The 21353-nt window shown below is 35.6% G+C and overlaps 1 protein-coding gene across 3 annotated transcripts in view; it reads right to left on the bottom strand.

Annotated features, from left to right (window-relative positions):
- Positions 1-21353, bottom strand: part of LOC133563022 (transient receptor potential cation channel subfamily M member 1-like) — a 164009-nt gene that overhangs the window by 7021 nt on the left and 135635 nt on the right. For all 3 annotated transcript variants that reach the window (XM_061916931.1, XM_061916929.1, XM_061916930.1), the window contains exons 25-29: positions 16875-16895; positions 16661-16805; positions 16378-16583; positions 13775-13907; positions 8097-9407 (exon numbers count right to left, since the gene is read on the bottom strand). In XM_061916931.1, coding sequence (XP_061772915.1) covers positions 8138-9407; positions 13775-13907; positions 16378-16583; positions 16661-16805; positions 16875-16895 — 1775 coding nt within the window. In that variant the 3' untranslated portion in view covers positions 8097-8137. The remainder of the gene's footprint in view (positions 1-8096; positions 9408-13774; positions 13908-16377; positions 16584-16660; positions 16806-16874; positions 16896-21353) is intronic.

The following is a 21353-nucleotide window of genomic DNA, read 5'->3' on the forward strand; positions in this document are numbered from 1 at the left end:
ATTGTACATTATATTGTACACTACATTGTACACTACAGTGTACATTATATTGCACACAACATTGTACATTATATTGTACACTACATTGTACATTATATTGTACATTATTTGTACACTGCATTGTACACTACATTGTACATTACATTGTACACTACAGTGAACATTATATTGTACACTACATTTTACACTATATTGTACATTACATTGTACACTACAGTGTACACTGCATTGTACATTATATTGTACACTACATTGTACACAACAGTGTACATTATATTGTACACTACATTGTACATTATAATGTACACTACATTGTACATTACATTGTACACTACAGTGTACATTACATTGTACACTACAGTGTACATTACATTGTACATTATATTGCACACTACATTGTACATTATATTGTACATTAATTGTACACTGCATTGTACACTGCATTGTACACTACAGTGTACATTATATTGTACACTACATTGTACATTATATTGTACACTACATTGTACATTATATTGTACACTACATTGTACATTAATTGTACACTGCATTGTACACCACAGTGTACATTATATTGTACACTACATTGTACATTACATTGTACACTACAGTGTACATTATATGGTACTCTGCATTGTACATTATATTGTACACTACAGTGTACATTATATTGTACACAACATTGTACATTAAATGATAAATAATAAATGGGTTGTACTTGTATAGCGCTTTTCTACCTTGAAGGTACTCAAAGCGCTTTGACACTACTTCCACATTTACCCATTCACACACACATTCACACACTGATGGAGGGAGCTGCCATGCAAGGCGCCAACCAGAACCCATCAGGAGCAAGGGTGAAGTGTCTTGCTCAGGACACAACGGACGTGACGAGGTTGGTACATTATATTGTACACTACATTGTACATTATATTGTACATTATATTGTACATTATTTGTACACTACATTGTACATTACATTGTACACTACAGTGAACATTATATTGTACACTATATTGTACATTACATTGTACACTACAGTGTACATTATATTGTACACGGCATTGTACACTACATTGTACACAACAGTGTACATTATATTGTACATTACATTGTACATTACAGTGTACATTTTATTGTACACTACATTGTACATTATATTGTACATAAATTGTACACTGCATTGTACACTGCATTGTACATTATATTGTACATTACATTGTACACTGCATTGTACATTATATTTTACACTACATTATACATTACATTGTACATTATATTGTACATTGATTGTACACTGCATTGTACACTACATTGTACACTACAGTGTACATTATATTGTACACTGCATTGTACATTACATTGTACACTACATTGTACATTATATTGTACACTACATTGTACATTATATTGTACATTAATTGTACACTGCATTGTACACCACATTGTACATTACATTGTACATTATATTTTACACTACATTATACAATACATTGTACATTACATTGTACACTACAGTGTACATTATATTGTACACTACATTGTACATTACATTGTACACTACAGTGTACATTATATTAGACACTACATTGTACATTAATTGCACACTGCATTGTACATTACATTGTACACTACATGGTCCACTACATTGTACATTATATCGTACATTACATTGTACACTACATTGTACATTACATTGTACACTACAGTGTACATTATATTGTACACAACGTTGTACATTACATTGTACATTATATTGTACACTACATTGTACATTATATTGTACATTAATTGTACACTACAGTGTACACTATATTGTACACTACATTGTACACTACATTGTACACTATATTGTACACTACATTGTACACTACATTGTACATTACATTGTACATTACATTGTACACTATATTGTACATTACATTGTACACTACAGTGTACATTATATTGTACACTACATTGTACACTACATTGTACATTACATTGTAAACTACATTGTACATTATATTGTACACTACATTGTACACAACATTGTACATTACATTGTACACTACAGTGTACATTATATTGTGCACTACATTGTACATTATATTGTACATTAATTGTACACTGCATTGTACACTACATTGTACATTACATTGTACACTGCATTGTACACATTTTACACTACATTATACACTACATTGTACATTACATTGTACACTACAGTGTACATTACATTGTACACCACATTGTACATTACATTGTACACTACATTGTACATTACATTGTACACTACAGTGTACATTATATTAGACACTACATTGTACACTACATTGTACATTACATTGTACATTAATTGTACACTGCATTGTACACTGCATTGTACATTACATTGTACACTACATGGTCCACTACATTGTACACTACATTGTACATTATATTGTACATTACATTGTACACTGCATTGTACATTATATTGTACACTACATTGTACATTATATCGTACATTACATTGTACTCTACCTGTGACCAGAAGAGTGTGTACAGTCCCTACGTTAAAGTGCTTGTGGAGTAACTTCATGTCATGAGGCAACATTATGACATTCATAAATTCATGTCATGATGCAACATTGGTGACATAACTTCATGTCTTGATTAAACATTGGTGACATAACTTCATGTCATGATGCAACATTGATGACATTCATAAGTTCATGTCATGATGCAACATTGGTGGCATAAGTTTATGTCATGACGAAACATTAGTTAACATAAGTTAATGTCTTGATGCATCATTGGTGACTTAAGTTCATGTCATGATGCAACATTGGTGACATAAGTTCATGTCATGATGCAACATTGGTGACAAATTCATGTCATGATGCAACATTGGTGACATAAGTTCATGTCATGGTGCAACATTGGTGACATAAGTTCATGTCATGATGCAACACTGGTGACATAAGTTCATGTCATGATGCAACATTATTGACATTCACAAACTTTTCTCTGCACATTAAAAAAACAGGAGTGCCGTGAAATGAATGAGTTTCTTTGTATTGCAAATGCTGAAAAATAAATAAATGAACAGTTTTTTTTTCATAATAAGAGTCCTGAGAAGTTTTTTGTTTTGGAAGATGTGCAAATGCTTCAAATTTGGAGGGGTTTTAAGGTTCGACTTGATAAAAATGTGGTTTTGTCATAATGAAGAAATGTTGTAATGTTACGACTATGGTTTAAATGAAAAAAAGTCGTAATGTAAAGAGAAGAAAGTCGTAATGCGGTAAAAGATCGTAATGTTTTATGTGAGTTAAGTCATAATGAAGAAAAAGTAATAATTTTAAGAGTGTTAAGTGATAAAAAAAAAAAGTAGTACTGTTACGGACATAAAGTCGTAATGAGAAAAAACTTTGTAATGTTCTGGGAACTAAGTCATAACAAAGAAAACGTAATGATATGAGAATAAAGTCGCAGTGAGAAAAAAGTTGTAATGTTGCCAGTATTAAGTCATACTGAGAAAAACATTGTAATGTTACCAAAATTAACTCATAACAAAGACAAAGTCATAATGTTAATGAGATTAAAGATCGTAATTTTTTATGTGACTTAGGTCATAATGAAGAAAAAATAATAATGATACGACTATTGTCAAAATGAAAAAAAGTAATGTTATGAGAATAAAGTCGTAGTGAGAAAAAAGTTTGTAACATTATTAGAGTTAAGTCATAAGAAAAAGTTGCGATCTTAAGAGTTTTGTCAAAATGAAAAAAGTGGTAATGTTAAGAGAATTAAGTCGTAATGACATAAAAAAATTGTAATCTTTTATGTGAGTTAAGTCATAATAAAGAAAAAGTAATAATATTAAGAGTATTAAGTCATAATTTAAAAAAGTAGTAATGTTACGAACATAAAGTCGTAATGAGAAAAAAACTTTGTAACATTATAAGAGTTAAGTCACAATAAAGAAAAAATCGTAATGTTACAAATAATGTCAAAATTTAAAAAAGTCGTAATGTTAAGAGAATAAAGTCGTAATGACATAAAAGATAGTAATGTTTTATGTGAGTTAAGTCATAATGAAGATAAAGTGATAACGTTACGGGTATTGTCAAAATGAAAAAAAGTCGAAATGTTATGAGAATAAAGTCGAAGTGAGAAAGAAATTGTAACAGAGTTAAGTCATAATGAAGAAAAAGTCGTAATATTACGAGTATTGTCAAATTGAAAAAAAGTCGTAATGTTAAGAGAATAAAGTCGAAATGAGATAAAAGATCGTAATGTTTTATGTGAGTTAAGTCATAATGAAGAAAAAGTAATAATATTAAGAGTATTAAGTCAAAATTAAAAAAAATGGTAATTTTACGAACATAAAGATGTAATGAGAAAAAACTTTGTAATGTTCTGGGAATTAAGTCAACAAAGAAAACGTAATGTTATGACAAAGTCGCAGTGAGAAAAAAGATTTTAATGTTATGTGAATTAAGTCATAATGAAGAAAAAAGTCGTAATGTTAAAAAAATAAAGTTGTAATGAGATAAAAGATTGCAATGTTTTATGTGAGTTAAGTCGTAATGAAGAAAAAGTAATAATGTTACTAGTATTGTCAAAATGAAAAAAGTCGTAATGTTATGAGAATAAAGTCGTAGTGAGAAAAAAGTTTGTAACATTGAGAGTTAAGTCATAATGAAGAAAAAGTCGTAATATCACGTGTATTGTCAAAATTGAAAAACGTAATATTAAGAGACTAAAGTCGTAATGAGATAAAAGATCGTAATGTATTATGTGAGTAAAGTTATAATGAAGAAAAAGTAATGATGTTAAGAGTATTATAAGTCATAATTTAAAAAAGTAGTAATCTCACGAACATAAAGTCGTAATGACAAAAATTTTGTAATGTTCTGGGAATTTAGTCATAACAAAGAAAACAATTTTATGAGAATAAAGTTGTAGTGAGAAAAAAGATTGTGATGTTATGCGAGTTAAGTCATAATGAAGAAAAAGTCGTAATGTTAAGAAAATAAAGTTGTAGTGAGATAAAAATATTGTAATGTTTTATGTGAGTTAAGTCATAATGAAGAAAAAGTAATAATGTTTCAAGTATTGTCAAAATGAAAAAAGTTTGTAATGTTAAGAGAATAAAGTTGTAAAGAGATAAAAGATCGTAATGTTCTATGTGAGTTAAGTCATAATGAAGAAAAAGTAATCATTTTAAGGGTATTAACCCATAATTCAAAAAAGTAGTAATGTTCCGAACATTTTAGAAAAAACTTTGTAATGTTCAGGGAAATAAGTAAAAAAAAAATTAAACGTATTGTTATGAGAATAATGTCGCATTGAGGAAAAAGATCGTAATGTTATGCGAGTTAAGTTATAACGAAGAAAAAGTTGTAATGTTACTCGTATTAAGTCATAATGAGAAAAAAATTGTAATGTTCCGATAATTGACTCATAAAGCAAACGTCGTAATGTTATCAGAATAAAGTAGTTAATGGAAAAAAACCCCGTAATGTTCTGAGAGTTGAGTCATAACGAAGAAAAAGCCTTCTTGTTCAGAGTAATAAATCATAATGAAAAAAAGTTGTAAAGTTTTGAGACTTCAGTCGTAATGAGATAAAAGATCGGAATGTTATGAGAGTTAACTTATAATGAAGGAAAAGTGGGTAATGTTACGAGAATAAAGTAAAAAAAAAAAGTTAGAATATTATGGGAAAAAAGTGTTATTCTGACACGTTTCAACTTGACTTTGGCAACGATACGACTATTTTGTTGTAACGTGAAGACTTTTTCAGTTGATATTACATCTTTTTGGTGAACATTACCACGTTTTCTCTCAGGACAACTTTATTCTCCTAACATTCATCTTTTACTTTCTGCGATCTTCCACATGATTTAACGTCACATTTATCATTGCTCCTGCTGAGTTTAAGTCGGGGGTCTGCAACCTGCGGCTCTTTAGCGCCGCCCTAGTGGCTCCCTGGAGCTTTTTCAAAAATGTGTGAAAATAGAAAAAGATTTTTTGTTTTTAATATGGTTTCTGTAGGACAACATGACACAAAGCTCCCTAATTGTTAGAAATGCCACGGTTTATATTAAACATGCTTCTCTCATGAGACTATTTGGCGAGCGCCGTTTTGTCCTACTAATTTTGGCGGTCCTTGAACTCACCGTAGTTTTGTTTACATCAGGGGTCGGCAACCCAAAATGTTGAAAGAGCCATATTGGACCAAAAATACAAAAACAAATCCTACTGGAGCTGCAAAAAATTAAAAGCCATATTACATACAGATAGTGTGTCATGAGATATAAATTGAATTATGAGGAATTAAAGGAACTAAATGAGCTCAAATATAGCTACAAATGAGACATAATGATGCAATATGTACATACAGCTAGCCTGAATAGCATGTTAGCATCGATTAGCTTGGAGTCATGCATTGATCAAATATGTCCGATTAGCACTCCACACAAGTCAATAACATCAACAAAACTCACCTTTGTGCATTCATGCACAACGTTAAAAGTTTGGTGGACAAAATGAGACATAAAAAGAAGTGGTATAAAACACGTCCTTAGAAAGTTATACATGTAAGCAAACTACGGTGAGTTCAAGGACCGCCAAATTTAGTAGGACAAAACGGCGCTCGCCAAATACTCGAATCAGTGAAGCAGGTTTAATATAAACAGTGTGCTTTATAACAATTTGGGAGTTTTGTGTCATGTTTGTCCGCCTATGGAAACCATATCAAAACAAAAAATGTTTTTTTTTTCCCCCTCATCTTTTTCCATTTTTCATAAATTTTTGAAAAAAGCTCCTAAGAGCCACTAGGGCGGCGTTAAAGAGCCGCGGGTTGCCGACCCCCCGATTACATGTATAACTTTCTTCAACGACGCCAGAGAAACATGTTTTATGCCCGTCCTCCTTTGTCTTATTTTGTCCACCAAACCTTTAATGCTGTGCGTGAATGCACAAATGTGAATTTCGTTGATGTCATTGACTGCAGGCTAATCGATGCTAACATGGTATTTAGGCTAGCTGTATGTACATATCGCCTCGTTTGTAGGTATATTTGAGCTCATTTAATTTTATTTACTTATGTCCTCTGTGTATTTGATTTATATCTGCATTTCTCAAGACACATTATCTGTATTTAATATTGCCTGCATTTCTGATAGTTGCTTGTGTGCCATGTTGTTCCAGACCACAGCAAACATAACCCAGCTTGCATAGATTGTAATAAATCCATTAGAAGACAGCCTGTGGTTTACTTTAACTTGGACACACAGATCTATACTTTTGGCCATTAAAAGCCAGTCATTTAAAAGAGTTATCTCACCTTCTGAAAAGCCTCCATTTTACTACTGTTTTCCAATGTTGTAAAAATGTCTAGAATAAATATTACATTTCAACATTTCTGTCAACGAAGATATGTGTCAGCCTGCGACACATAGTCATTTTGATAGTAGGCTAATATATCTACTATAGACACTTATATCATGTGTTGCCTTCATTATAACACTTATATAAGACATTTAACCTCTTAAGGCCCAAACCGTTTGTTAACATGCTTTATTTTTTATTTATCTTTTCTATGTGGGTTTATTGGACTGAAATAAAAACTAAGAATCATATTTTGATATGATGTACTTAGTCCATAAGTACACAAATGTGTACTTCATGTGTAGTGACATGCTAATTATTTTTTACACTTTTTTTTTCAAAATTCCATTGTGTGTTTTACTCTTCTGACACCACCAGATGGCAGTATAAGTGTCCACATAAGTGGCCACAAGACCCCAATCCAGTAGTGTACACAATTTTGGGAAATAAGAGCTAAAAGTTGCTGTCCACGCCTGTGGCTACTAAGCTTTTTAAAGTCATATTGATAGTAGGCTAATATATCTAATATAGACACTTATCATGTGTTGTCTTCATTATACAAAATACTTTAAATTTTTTGCGGCTCCGAACAGATTTTTATTTTTTTGGGGTATTTTTGCTCCAATGTGGCTCTTTTAAGGTTCCGGATTGCCGACCCCTGGTTTAAGTGGAGCGGTGTGGTATCACAAAGTAAAAAAATGATCCTGTAAGTGGAGGTAACTACATGGACTGTAACCTGTGGGGGTCCGGATGACGTCCATTGTGGTGGTTTCTCTCTCATTTCTCCTCAGCTGCGCCGTCCTCCGTCTTGCAGGCATCCGCCAGGTCTCTCTCGGTGTCGGAGGCTCTCCTGCTCCTCGCCTTCCTGTCCGTGGCGTTGCAACTCTGCGACCTGTGCGTGGGCGGGTACCGGTCCCCTTCCACCGCCAGGTACCGAGCGCCGTCCGACACGTTTCTCCTCACCTTCGTCTTCGTCTGCTCCCCCGCGAGCTCTCCCCCGGGGGGACCGTCTTTGCCGTCCAGACCGCCCTCGCTGCTTGAGAGTTCTGCGCCGTATGTGGAAGCGGGGAATTGTTGGATTGGGGTCCTGACCATGGACACTTTAGGCGCGTGACCAGCGTGGACTTTGTACTCCAGGTTGGCCGGCCACTGGTTTGGCGTCTTGGCCACCTGCTCAACCAGGGACGTGTAGTCTTGAGCGTGGAGAACATCGTCGTCGGCCTCAGCTGGAGCGTAGACGATGCTGCTCATGGTCCTCTTCTTGGTGAGAGGGGACGTCTGGACCGGGGCGTGTCTCAATGATTTTGTCCTTTTCGGAGAGGCGGAGCTCTCAGGAAGGACTTTTTTGCTGGCCTCGGGTGGTTCCTCTGGTTCATCAGGAGGGCTGATGACGATGGTGCTCATGCTCCGCTTCTTCGTCAAAGGAGAGGTGGACTGGTCCTCGGCTGGATAGTGTCTCAGGGATTTAGTCCTTTTTGGGGGCGAGGAAGGTTTCAGTCGGTTCTTGTCGGCGATTATGTCCAACGAACTTCCTCGGATGTCCTTGTTGGTTGAAGTGTCGTGGCTGGACACCGGCTTGGCTTCACACGGAGATATAAGGATGTCCACGCAAGAACCAGGTCGTGTTCTACTCAAGCTTCCCACTTCCAAAGTCTGGGCGCCCTCCTTGGCGTTGAGAGCGCAGGTGCTGGACGATTGGCGAAGACTCTTCTGTCGTTCCAGGACGTTCTTCGCCGGCTCCTCTGCGTCCTTTTGCTTGGAGGCGAACTCCTCCATGTCCATGTGGAAGCGGTAGAGGCTGTAACCGTCAGCGCTGTTGATGCTCCCTTGGCGGACCAGAGAGGAAGGGTCGCACACTGAAGAGTTGCGGGAGTAAGTCTTGGTCAGCTCCAGGCGGTCCACTCCGGCCAGTTTTTCCAAGGCCACTGCCATTCGACCGTGGATCTCCTCCAGCTGGGCCAGGCGCAGATCCACCGTCTGCAAGGAGGCCTTCATGGTGTTCTCCCTCTCGTTCACCTCCTCCAGACGCATGGACATGTTCTCCACTCTGTGTGGACAATGTAAGTGTCAGGTTCAAACACTGATGACATCAATTTAACAGACAAAGAAGTAAGGAATTAAACAGACAGAATTAAATTTGGCTCAATTGAGGAGAAACGTCTGGGCTGTACTCTTCTACAGTCTCCCACCACGCTCTGAGGAAAGATTGCACGCCTCCTCTTTTATTTGGACTTTCCCTGATTACATTGCAACAGCTGTTTCTAAAGGAAGGGGGTCGTAAACTGCCGCTGCCTGTGGTCACAAAACAGTTCAAAGAAAAAGTGCCTGGAGGGGAGTCGGGCCCTGCTTCCTCTCTGCTTTGTAGATCTCGGATCAAGACAAAATCTTCCTGTGGATTACAATACATTAAAGAAACCAATGCCTTCATGTCGCTTCCCATCCTACACAGTGGGGTTTTACAAGCCTTTTGATTGGTAAGACCAAAGACAGCTTTTTTCTGCTCACCGGGAACTCATTGAAACACAAAGTCTTGTGATAACTTAGATACAATTATTCTGACAGTTTTCACTGAGGGCCACATGGCATTTATGCTTGGCCCCAGAGGGCCGCTTCTAACAGTGAATACGATCATTACACTGTTTTTTAATGTATTTTATTAGTTTTTAAATACTAAAATGTGAAAGAAATATGGTAAATTACAATAATTTCACCTCAAAATGTAGTGTATATTACTGTATATGGAAAACGGTACTGCTGTTTTTATGATAAATAAAAAAGAAGGCAGTTCAGTTGCCAGAATTATACTGTAAAATTTACATGTTTTTTTTTAACTGTAAATAAAATAAAACTGCAATTTTACAGTAAAATGTTGGCACCTGAGCTGCCAGTTTGCCATTTTTTTTTTAACAGCAAATCAACAACTGTAGATTTTTCGGTGTATTACAGTAAATGCCAAAACGGCACCACAGTTTATTACAGTAAATAAAAGTATTGTTTTTTTCATTTAGAGAAAAACGCTGTAAAAAACACAGTAAATATCACAATTTTACAATAAAATATATTGCTACTTTTACATTGCACAATTTGATGGATAACTTGCTTTGAAATCATTATTATTAGCATTTATTTATATTCAAAAAGAATGTTTGATAAAACCCATCCATCCATCCATTTTCCTACCGCTTGTCCCTTTTAGGGTCGCTGGGAGTGCTGGAGCTGTTTGATTATACATTTCTGCATAATTAGACAATATTTAAGTGACCAAAACTTGCGATTACATGAAGTACATATATATTTTTTCTGCCAAAATAGAAAGAAAGAATACATTTAGTAAGTTACAGTACTTTATTGATACATATTATTTCCAGGCTTTTGAGTGCCAAATAAAATGAATGTGGCGGGCCACATCTGGCCCCCGGGGCCTTGAGTTTGACACCTGTGATGTAAGTCAGTGGTTCTCAAATGGGGTACGCGTACCCCTGGGGGTACTTAAAGGTATGCCAAGTGGTACGTGAGATTTTTTTAAAATATTCTAAAAATAGCAACTATTCAAAAATCCTTTATAAATATATTTATTGAATAATACTTCAACAAAATATGAATGTAAGTTCATAAACTGTTAAAAGAAATGCAACAATGCAATATTCAGTGTTGACAGCTTGATGTTTTGTGGACATGTTCCATAAATATTGATGTTAAAGATTTCTTTTTTTGGGAGGAAATGTTTAGAATTAAGTTGATGAATCCAGATGGATCTCTATTACAATCCCCAAAGAGGGCACTTTAAGTTGATGATTACTTCTATGTGTAGAAATCTTTATTTATAATTGAATCACTTGTTTATTTTTCAACAAGTTTTCAGTTATTTTGATATCTTTTTTTCCAAATAGTTAAAAAAAGACCACCACAAATGAGCAATATTTTGCACTGTTATACAATTTAATAAATCAGAAACTGATGACATAGTGCTGTATTTTACTTCTTTATCTCTTTTTTTCAAGCAAAAATGCTTTGCTCTGATTAGGGGGTACTTGAATTAAAAAAATATTCACAGGGGGTACATCACATAAAAAAGGTTGAGAAACACTGATGTAAGGAACATCAAAAAAAAGTGGCGGCCACTGGAATTACAACTGAGTTGTGTTTTGGAACCTGCTGAAGCACATGCAGCTACTAATAAAGTATTGCAGTACTAATTGTCAGTACTTGGACTATAAGGTGATTGTTTTCATTACTACTCTCTATCGTTTAATTTGTGTAACAGAAAAGGGAGAATGGACGCATTTTGGCTTAAAAACTAAGGGTAAAGCTATAAACACTAAAGTGCCGCTCTGCAAGAGGTGCTTTAAGACATGGCTAGCCGGCTAGCGGCTAAAATGCAGCCGTAGTCGGGAGTGTTTTAGCTACTTCTAAATCACTAATCCTTGCATCCAAGTAACATTATCACTGCAGGACGAGAAATAGCTAAACATGTTTCACTACACATTGTAGGAGGAAACAATAGCTCAACGCTAACTTCAAGCTAGCTCTCCTGAATGTAAACACTATGGGCGGATCTATACAGACATTGACTGTAACGATACCAAATACAAACCCATACATATTTTTTTACTATCCGTCAGAATAATTGTATGTTCCGTATTTCCTAGAATTTCCGCCGGGGCGCTAATTATTTGAAAACCTCTTCTCAGTCAGGCGCTTACCATAGGCATGCGGTAAAGGCAAGCACGCGCTAATTATTATAAAACCTCTTCTCACTCAGGCGCTTACTAAAGGCGTGCGGTAAATTTAGGCCTGCGCTTATAAATTTGAGTGTGATGTAAGGATATCTTCATGAAAAGCACATTTAATTAAAAAAAAACGTTATTATGGTCTTACCTTTACTCATAAATGAAGTCCATGGGCAGCGCCTTCTGAACAAAAGCATCGATAACTTGTTTATAGAAGCCTTCCTTATCTTTCTTCAGTTTTAAAAGTCTCTCTGTCTCGATGGAGATCTTTCTTTATTACCTCCTTCCCACGATTGAAAGTCCAGTTTACAAAACTGTTTTATTTTAGATGTGTAATCCTCCATGTTAAAAGTACAAGCGAGAGGAAAAAATAAACGATAGCTGCTCACTCTTGCTGCTTGTTGTCACTTCTTCTGCAGCCGAGTAGTCGCAAGAAGGATCACTAGCGCCCTCTACCACCAGGAGGCGGGAGTCATTTAATGACTCATATTTGACACACGCAGCTACGGTATATTAATAAAACATAGCTGCTTACTGTTCTTTTTAGCATATTCAATAGCTTGGACCTTAAATCCTACTGAATAGCTCTTAATCTTCTTCCCTTTATGCTATTTCAAATGATTGAAATCAGCCTCCTCCATTTTGAAAATGATGACAGGTGAAGTGGCACTCGTGAAGTGACGAGTTTGACCCGGTGGAAATTCTAGGCATTTGCCAATAATTTGGCGAAACGAGTTTGATCCGGTGGAAATTCTAGACATGCGCTAATAAAAATAATATTTTGCAAAACGAGTTTGACCCGGCGTTAATCCTGAGCCGGCGTTAATGCTAAGTATGCGCTAATTATTTTGCGAAACGTGTTTGACCCGGCAGTAATTCTAGGCAGGCGCATACTATATACCCGGCGGCAATTCAAGGAAATACGGTAAGTTACTACAAAACTTTCCGTTCACAGGACTTCCCGGCGAGGAGACAAAAGCTGTCTTTGATCTTACCAAGTCAAAGGCTTGTAAAACTCCACTGTGTACGATGGGAAGCGACATGGAGGTGTCGGTTTCTTTGATCTATTGTAATCCACAGGAAGATCTTGTCTTGACTACAAAGCGGAGAAGAAGCAGGACCTGACGAAAGCTCTAGGCATCTTTTCTTTGAACTGTTTTGTGATCGAGGGCAACGGCAGTTTACGAAACCCTCTCCCCTTAGAAACAGCTGTTGCCATGTAATCAGGGAAAGTCCAAATAAAAGAGGAGGCGTGCAATCCTTTCGTCAGAGCGTGGGACGACACTGTACAAGCGCTTTCCTCATCGAGCTAAACTGAATCCTGTCTCTGTTTAATTCCTTGCTTCTTGTCTGTTTAATAGATGTCATCAGTGTTTGAACCTGACACTTTCAAAAAATATTTTGTCATTTTTTTATTATCATATCAATTATGATATTACTAATATATTCTAGTAAACACTACAACTTTTCCAATCATTAACTTTTTTTTCTAGTCATGCTTTAATTTGGTGTAACATTACCACTTTTTGATTCCAATATTCTTGCAATGTTTTTTGTCTCATAATATTACAACAATTTTCTAATAATAAAATATAGTTTGCTAACAATGCAACTATGTTCTCTCATATTATGTTTTTTTATGTACTATTACATTTATTTGGTATTAATGCATTGAAGAGCTCACCTTTCTGACGTCACCTTGATGCGTTCGTCACTGGAGGACTGCTGCTCGTCCTCTTTTTCCCGGAAGTATTCCTCCACACACTGTTCTTCAAACTCGTAGAGGTTCTTTAGCTCCTCAGGATTCAGTCGAAGTTCTTTAAGGAAACAAATCATCACATGACGGGGAATGAACTAATGACTATGAACACGCAGCAGTGTGATGTACAAATGCTACACTTTTGCAGAGTTTCTTGTTAAAATGAATTCTGCTAAGACACTTAAGAACCAAAACATTTCATTTAGCGAATGTTGTATTTCATACTAAAATAAAAACACATGTACTGTAATTGTATGTTCAATTATGTTCTCTATCACACACCGACTACAGAATTTATTATTTACACCAAACTGGGCTGTAATTGTGTGAATGCTTCAAACATTCACACATATGGTTTTTCTTCTACTTCTCCAGATTTTGGAGCGCTCTACCTTCCACATTTTTCATCCGATTCAAACTGTTCCAACTTCAAACTGTTCAACTTATTCAGGAATCGCAGGTTTTCCCTCGACGATTTTCCAAAAATATCCAGATTTCCCAGAATTCCAGGTTTTCCAGGACATTTTTCCTATTCAAAATGAATTGACCATTTTTCAAGCCTCCACCATTTCCTCATTTTTCAACCGATTCAAACCATTCCAGCTTCAACACATTCCACCATTCTGGAAATTCAAAGTACCCCTTTTTCCAAGTTCAAAAAAATTATAGGATTTTCCAGAATTCCTGGTTTTCCAAAGCCCTATTACCACTCTTTTTTCTGGCGACTACTCCTTCCACATTTTTCAACGCATTTCAACCATTCTACTGTCAAAACATTCCTCTTAATTAGGACAAAAAAACAAGTTGCTTTTTGAACTGTAAAAATTCCCAATGATCCCGTAATTCCAGAAATTCCATAATACCATTTCTCAATTCAACATGCTGCTACTTCAAAATTTCTCGACCGATTTGAAAAATTCCAACACCAAACATTTTAACTCATTCAGACCATTCAAGGTTTGGATGATCTTCAAAAAAATTCCCACTTTTCCCGAAATTGCCAAATTTTTGGGAAATTCCTATTGAATGGGACATTCTTCAAAGTGCCACAACTCCCACATTTTTCATCTGATTCAAACTGTTTCAAATTCAAAATATTATATTATATATTTGGGAATTGTGTAATCTACTTCAACAATTCTAAAACAAATGCCAAATTTCCCACAATTCCTTATTTTTTTTCCCATTTTCCCCATTCAAAATAAATTTTCCATTTTTCACAATTCCCACATTCTTCAACCGATTCAAACCATTCCACCTTCACCACATTCAACTCATCCTTGGCATTTAAACTACCATTTTTTCCACGTTCAACAAATTTTCAGAAATTCCTGGTTTTTGTCTTACCCTATTTCCAAACTCTTTCGTTTGACTACTCCTTTTCCTTTTGTAATCCCAATTCAACTGTTCCACTGTAAACACATTTTTCTTAGTCAAAAAAACAAGTTGGTTCAGGAACTAGAAATATTCCCGTTTTTCCAGAAATTCCAGGAATACCATTTCTCAATTAACTGTTCCTACAATAGTTCCTAGGGAATGCATATCTTACCAATAGCTCCTATTGTTACAGTCTATAGTAAAATGTATGTTTTAATATTATTCAATATTTTTTTTCTGTAAATCCAGTTCAACACAACTTTGTTATGTTGTCATACTTAAACACTAAAATGTTCAATATTATAATAATAACAAAAAATAATAATAATATTCTTCTGTTTGATGTTTTACTATAGTTTTGGATGATGCCACAAATTAAGGTATCAATCCGATACCAAGTAGTTACAGGATCATACATTGGTCATATTCAAAGTTTTCATGTGTCTAGGGACATATTTCCTGACTTTATAAACATAATATGAATTTTTAAAAAAGGGAAAAAAGATTTAGCGTCGATAAAAAATATCGATGTAATCATAGTAGTATCGAACAAATACACTATTGTACTTGGTATCATTACAGTGGATGTCAGGTGTAGATCCACCCATGGCGTTCGTTTACATTGTGACGCCGGTGAGCTATTGTATCCTCCTACGGTGTGTAGTGAAGCATGTTTAGCTATTCCTCGTCCTGCAATGATTATGATACTTGTAAGAAACTTACTTTATTTGTCGCCATGGAGGCGAGGATTAGTGATTTAAAAGTTGCTAAAACACCACGTGTTAAAGCACCTCTTCCTGAGGGCGTTTCAGTGTTAACGCTTCACCTTTATCTTTACTTTTTAAGCCAAAATGCATCCATTCTCCCTTTTCTGTCTACACGCTGTGTCTGCTTGTAAGTACTTTGTGTGTGTGTGCTGCCGAACATGCTCCTCTGCTTGGTAAAACCAGCAACATGACGACATGAGGACGACGCGCCGTCATGCCCGTTAAAAAAAAAAAAGGGGGCCGGGGACTGGTCCTTTTTAGAGGTGGTATAGTATCGAATATGATTCATTAGTATCGCGGTACTATACTGGTACCGTTATATCGTACAACCCAACACAAGTCAGTGCATTGAGGGGAGTAATGCACACTCGTGTCTGAACTCACTGAGACCGCGGTCCTTCTCGTCCAGCTCTCCTTCTTGCTTCTTGCGGGCGCAGCGCCGGAAGAGCCTGCTGAAGAGGATGTAGAGGTGGCTGAAGATGATGAGCGGCGGCGGCAGGATGGGGCGGTCGTGGAAGGTCATGATCAGCTGGTACCGCTGAAACTTCCACACCTGGTTGGAGATGGACTTGACCTCGAAGAAGGTGTTGCTGCGGGACGTCAGATGGAGCACGAGACTTCAGCAAGAGGCTTCATAAAGCGTTTGCTCATCACGGTGTGAGTTTACTTGAAGACGGCGATGAGCAGGTTGACCAGGAGGATGTTGGCAACCAGCAGGTAACAGGCCATGATGGCGGGGGTGAGCCAGGCGCCGGGGATACACGGAGGCAGCTTCTTCCCGTCTTCGTCGTATAAATGTTCTCCGCACGGAGCTGCGAGTGACAGAAGATGAATACCGGCTCTCTCCTTACAGTACTGACTTCCACAGCGTTTCTACTCACGGTTTATTTCCATGGCGTAGACTTGAGAGGACAAAGAAAAGACACAGCAAAGGCATCAAAATGAACCAATGTGGTTCTGACATCATCCTTCTGTCACGATCAAGACAACAATTAGTAATAACCATGAATCATTCTTGGATTATAATGTGCATAAAACACACTTCTTAGGTCCAATTGAGTCAACAACAGTCTTCATCCTGACAGAAGAGACACGGGCAGAAGAAACTTCAGGCAGATGATCATCTTTGTGAAATGACGCCTATTGCCGTTTACAAGATTTACACTTGTTTTTTTTTTCTTTTATAATCAGGAGAAGATATTTTTATTCTAATGTCTTATGCTTGTGCTAATTTGCATAACCTTAATTAACCTCTTAAGGCCCAAACTGTTTGTTTACATGCTTTTTTTTTTTATTTCTCTTTGCTATTTGGGCTTATTAGACCCTAATTACAATAAAAACTAGGAATCATCTTTTGATATGATGTACTTAGTCCATAAGTACACAAATGTGTACTTCATGTTTAGTGACATGCTAATTCTTATTTTTTCCAAATTCCATTGTATGTTATAATCTTCTTACATCACCAGATGGCAGTATAAGTGTCCTCAATTCAGTAGTGTACACAATTTTGGAAATAAGAGCTAAAAGGTGCTGTCCACGCATGTGGACACTAAGCCTTTAGAACGGGGGTGCCAAACTCATTTTAGATCCGGGGCCACATGTAGAAAAATCTACACCCAAGTGGGCCGGGCTGGTAAAATCACAGCGCGATAACTTTAAAATAAAGAAAACTTCAGATCTTTGTTCAAAAATAGAACAAGCAGATTCTGAAAATCTACAAATCATAATGGTGTTGGAGTTTTTTTATTTTTTTTTACACCATTCATCTCAATTCTAGCTCAATTTATTGTAATCTTTCAAACAGAAAAGGGCAGAAAATAAGGATTTCTGTATATTATGTGTTATGCGCCTGGAACCAAACAACCACTTACATCAGGTCTTACTACAGATCTTTGTTCAAAAATATCCATTCATCCATCCATTTTCTACCGCTTATTCCCTTTGGGATTGTGGGGGGCGCTGGTGCCTATCAGCTACAATCGGGCGGAAGACAGTGTACACCCTGGACAAGTCGCCAACTCATCACAGTGTTTAAAAATAGAAGAAGCACATTCTGAAAATGTACAAATCATTATTCTGTTAGGGTTTTTTGTACAGATAATAGTATTCTATTTTTGTTTATCGTTATTTACATTTTCTGAATAAATTATGTGATAATGTAAATCAGTCAACTCATTGGTGTTCATTTTCAACTTATCAAGATAAATTACAGGGTGTTATTTATGTAGTTTGATAATTTTCCTTGAATAATATACTAACATCACATAATTTATTTTGTACATATGTAGCATCATCTACAAAGATACAAAGAATTGCTATTGTGACATCTAGTGGACACATTTAGAAGAGCAGTGTCTTTCGTTCAAAAATTTCAGGTTTATTTTAATATCCCGCGGACGGGATAAAACCTGTTCACGGGCCTGATTCAGCCCTCAGGCTGTACGTTTGACACCCCTGCTTTAGAAGTAAGGCAAAGACACTAAATTATTTTTTTTTTTGCCTATTGTTCACAATAGTTGAGACTAGCGTTGTCCCGACACTAATATTTTGGTACAGGTACCAAAATTTGTTTCGATACTTTTCTAAATAAAGGCGACCACAACAAAAATGGCATCATTGGCTTTATTTTAACAATTAATCTTACTGTACATTAAACATTTGTTTATTTTTTTCAATTTAGTCCTTAAATAAAATAGTGAATATACTAGACAACTTGTCTTTTAGTAGTAAGTAAACAAACAAAGACTCGTAATTAGTCTGCTGGCCTATGCAGTAATATATTGTGTCAGTTATAATTCTATTATTTTGTCAACATTATAAAGGAACCAACTGTAAAAATGAATCTACTTATTAATCTACTGTTAATATCTGCTTACTTTCTGTTTCAACATGGTCGATCTACACTTCTGTTAAAATGTAATAATCACTTATTCTTCTGTTTTATACTTTTGGATGATACCATAAATTTTGGTATCAATCTGATACCAAGTAGTTACAGGATCATACATTGGTCATATTCAAAGTCCTGATGTGTCCATTTACGTATTTACTGAGTCTATAACATATTTTGATTTTTTTTTTAAAAAAGGAAAAAAAGATTTTGTGACGATAAAAAATATTGATGTAATTATAGCAGTATCGACGAGATACGCTCTTGTACTTGGTATCATTACAGTGGATGTCTGGTGTAGATCCACCCATGGCATTTGTTTACATTGTGACGCTGGTGAGCTATTGTATCCTCCTACGGTGTGTAGTGAAGCATGTTTAGCTATTCCTCAGCCTGCAGTGATAATGATACTTGTAAGAAATTCCCTTAATTCTTCGCCATGGGGACAAGAATTAGTGATTTGGAAGTATCTAAAACACTGCAGACTGCGGATGGATGTTAGCTGCTGCCTAGCTATTCATGTCTTAAGGTAACCTCTTCTTGAGGGTGTTTTAGTGTTATAACTTTACTTTTATCTTTACTTTTTAGGACAAAATGCATTCATTTTCTCACTTTTCTGTTTACACGCTGTGTCTGCTTGTAAGTGCTCTGTGCACGTGCGCTGCCGAACATGCTCCTCTGCTCGTAAAACCAGCAATGTCATGACGTGAAATGCTGTCAGTTGACAACAAAACTAGTTAAGACTAAATCAACACTGCCTCCATTTTTCATGAAAGACACAAGTGTAATTTACCAATCACTTCCGCCCAATTGTCAGAATTTCAAGAGCCTTGATTTTAAATTGTTTTTGGTTTAAGATATTAAAACCCCAGTTATTGCTGACAAGCAATGTTTGGTTTGACAACTGACTGCACGAGTACTAGCATGTACTCTTGGCCACAACATTAGGCACACTGTAAAAAAAAAGGGGGGGAAAAAAGCAAACTTGAATATTTTTGTATCTTTATATATATATAAACACTTTCCCGAATAATAATAAAGAATAAAACGTGTTTTATTTGCATAAATATTAAATTAAAAATATGTAATGGCGGTAATAATCCTTATTCAATACTACTAGTAATAATAATAATAGTTATTATTATTATTAAATATAATTACAACAACTATTGTATTAGGGATTTTTAATTGTATATTTTTGCAATTAAAAGGCGTTTTCATCATTGTCTCAAGGGAAAGTAATTATAGATAGATAATATATAGTAGTACCGTTGTAGGGCAAATGGAAAAATAAATACTATAATTATTATAATTTTTACTATTATTTATTTATATTAATTAGCCTAATGTGTGAATGGTTGTCTCTGTTGGCCCGGCGATGAGGATGGAATAATAATAATGATAATAAGAATAAGGATGGTGCGAATAAGAAACATTATAATTCGCAATTGTAATAATAATAACTGTTATCATTACATTTTTTAACTTTATATTTCTTTGCAAAAATACATTATAATCATTATTTATAGGGAAAGTAAATGTAGTATTTTGTAATTCAGTCAAATCGTGAGGAAAAAGTAAAAAATTTGATGTAAAAAAAAATAGAATATATAATTAATAAGAATGAAACAAATATAGACTGTTACATCATTATCATGATAAAGAAAACAGTCTTTTACTACAAAATCAAACAAAGTATTTAAATCTGTGTCCTACAAAGAACCACGCTGTATTACTATGAATTAAATAACGTAGACCCTAACTTTAACAAGATGAAAAACTTATTCGGGTGTTATCATTTAGTGGTCAATTGTACGGAATATGTACTGAACTGTGCAATCTACTAATAAAAGTTTAAATCAATCAATCAATTATATGGAGGAATTTTTAGTTTTTCTATGTGGTTCCAGGACAAAAACATTGTGAACTCAATACAAGCAACTGAGTCATATTGTGTTTTTTAAATACATATTGACAATACATGAATCTCATTGAGTAGACCAGTGCTTTTTAACCACTAGTGTGCCGTGAGAAACAGTCTGGTGTGCCGTGGGAGATTATCTAATCTCACCTATTTGGGTTAAAACTATTTTTTGCAAACCAGTAATTATAGTCTGCAAATAATGTGTTGTTGTTGAGTGTCTTTGCTGTCTAGAGCTGGGCAGAGTAACCATGTAATACTCTTCCATATCAGTAGGTGGCAGCCGGTAGTTAATTGCTTTTTAGATGTCGGAAACAGAGGGAGGCAGTGTGCAGGTAAAAAGGTGTCTAATGCTTAAAACAAAAATAAACAAAAGGTGAGTGCCCCTAAGAAAAGGCATTGAAGCTTAGGATAGGCTCTGCAGAACAAATCTAAAACTGAACTGGCTACAAAGTAAACAAAAAAGAATGCTGGACGACAGCAAAGACTTACTGTGGAGCAAAGACGGCGTCCACAATGTGGTGACATGACAATCAACAATGTCCC

This window comes from Nerophis ophidion, linkage group LG12 (genome assembly GCF_033978795.1).
Source record: "Nerophis ophidion isolate RoL-2023_Sa linkage group LG12, RoL_Noph_v1.0, whole genome shotgun sequence".
In the NCBI taxonomy this organism is placed as follows: domain Eukaryota; kingdom Metazoa; phylum Chordata; class Actinopteri; order Syngnathiformes; family Syngnathidae; genus Nerophis; species Nerophis ophidion.